General features: G+C 30.8%; 1 protein-coding gene across 1 annotated transcript; it reads left to right on the plus strand.

Annotated features, from left to right (window-relative positions):
- Window positions 1–211: 211 nt before the first annotated feature.
- On the plus strand, window positions 212–2,128 carry LOC126909621 (uncharacterized). Its single transcript, XM_050692058.1, has 2 exons — window positions 212–616; window positions 1,676–2,128. The coding sequence occupies exons 1-2, from the start codon at window positions 212–214 to the stop codon at window positions 2,126–2,128; spliced, it is 858 nt and encodes a 285-aa protein (XP_050548015.1).
- Window positions 2,129–2,209: the final 81 nt, after the last annotated feature.

Below are 2,209 nucleotides of genomic sequence, written 5' to 3' on the forward strand. Positions count from 1 at the left end.
CCCTCACACGATCAATATTACTGACAGTATTTTGGATAATGACAGTATTATTGATCGTGTGATGTGAGTACTGATGTACTGTCAGTATGATAAAACGATACTGATGACTGATGAAAAATTCGGATATCGAGTCGTCAGTATTTGGTTACTGATGATTATATTGATAGTGTGAGGTCGATATTGACATATCGTCAGTATTGACATCGCAGCAATGGATGACACACGTGATGAATTTCCAAACGCGCGCGAATGCCGTGAACAACAATTACGTGATTTTGTTTCCAAGTATAAAGATTTAAAATGTTTATGGGATATTCGTTGCAAAGACTATAGTAATAGAGACAAAAAAAAAGATGCTTATAGTGAATTATTAGTTGTTTATAAGTTAATTAAGCCTGATGCTTCTATAGATGATGTAAAAAAGAAAATTAATACTTTACGAAGTAATTTCCGTAAAGAATTAAAAAAAATTCATGAATCTAAAAGAAGTGGCGCTGGAGCTGACGACATTTATCAACCTTCGAGTTGGTTATTTGAAGAACTGGCGTTTTTGGCTGATTTGGAAAAACCAGTAGATAGTACTTCATCGATAAACGACGACACAAATAATGAAAAGGTAAGATCATTAAAATATATTATTTTATTTCTAAAAATATAATAAAAGAATAATACAAATATAAATTAGTTAATGTATATTATTAATATTTAACTGCCATGGGACTTGACCTTCTTCACTGAAATAATCGCAATATTTATCTCTTACCATTTTCCCATTCGCACTTTTATTTGGAATAGGATTTTTTTGCAAAGGAGTTAACACATTTTCGGTTATTTCATCGCCAATTTGAAGTTCACCTGTCTCCAAATTTTCTGTTATGAGTACATTTCTTGAACAATAAAGATGTTTATTATTTTCTATTAAGAAATTATGCAAATAACAGCAGGCTAATGTAATTGTAGACGCTTTGTCTGGTTCGAGGTTTATTGGTTTTTGAAAAACTCCAAACCGACTGGCTAGTATTCCGAAAGCGTTTTCTACCACACGACGGGCACGCGAAAGGCGGTAATTAAAAATACGGCGCTTATTAGTCAAATCATGTCGACTATATGGTTTCATAAGATTAGTCTTCAATGAAAATGCTTCGTCGCCAAGAAATACATAAGGGTATTTTTCAATAGTATTTGTTAAACATGACGGTGATGGAATGTTTAAAGTATGGTTTTCAAATTTTTCCCAAAATTTTGTGTAGTACAGTACGCCTCCATCTGATATTCTACCATTTGCTCCAACATCTACCATAGTGAATTGATAATTCGCATTAACTACCGCCATCAAGACAATACTAAATGTACCTTAATAATATAAAAAAAAATTAATAATTATTATAATTAATTACCTTTATTATAATTTATACCTTTATAATTATAGTACATGGAGCCCGAGTTAGGGGGTTTATGTTCAAGTGTTTGCCATCTATGGCTCCCAAACAATTACCGAAATTCCATTTGCAATTAAAATCACTCGCAACAATTTTCCATGCTTCAGGAGTCTGTGAAAGCTTCAAAAAATTACTAATTAATATAAATTGACTAATTGTAATCATAGAATTTAATTTATAAGTAAAACATTAAAAAAATATTAATTTTAAATAAAATTCTTCGATTTATATTTAAGGTACCAAACAATGAATCTAGTGAAGCAATTCAACAAACAAAAAATGCAGTTCCTACTTTTATTCGACCGTTACCAAAAAAATCCAAATCTACTATCAGTCAACAAAATGAATTACTATCACTTGCTTGTAATTATTTAACAAATGAAGAAAATAGACAAGATTCAGACTTAGACCAGGCCAAAGTTTGGGCAAATACGTTAAAAACCCTGACTCCTAATCAAAAAGTATTTGCTCAGAAAGCGATCAATGATATTTTGTTTGAGGCACAGCTTGGAACTTTGCACAGAAACTCAGTCAAAATAAATGAAGAAGATTGTACTCGTTCATCTACTCCAATGACAGTAAATAATTGGAACGAAAATTCAAATAGTACATCACAATCTCAGGACTATGTTTTGACACAAACAAATTTACAAAATTTCTATGGCAACTGGAATGGAAGTGATGTTTAATATAATACTATATGTTACTTTAATAAGACTTTGCTCAAATAAGTTATAAAGACTGCAATATTGTTAAATTATGTAATTGTT

This window comes from Daktulosphaira vitifoliae, unplaced genomic scaffold (assembly GCF_025091365.1).
Source record: "Daktulosphaira vitifoliae isolate Bord-2020 unplaced genomic scaffold, ASM2509136v1 Scaffold_696, whole genome shotgun sequence".
In the NCBI taxonomy this organism is placed as follows: Eukaryota; Metazoa; Arthropoda; class Insecta; order Hemiptera; family Phylloxeridae; genus Daktulosphaira; species Daktulosphaira vitifoliae.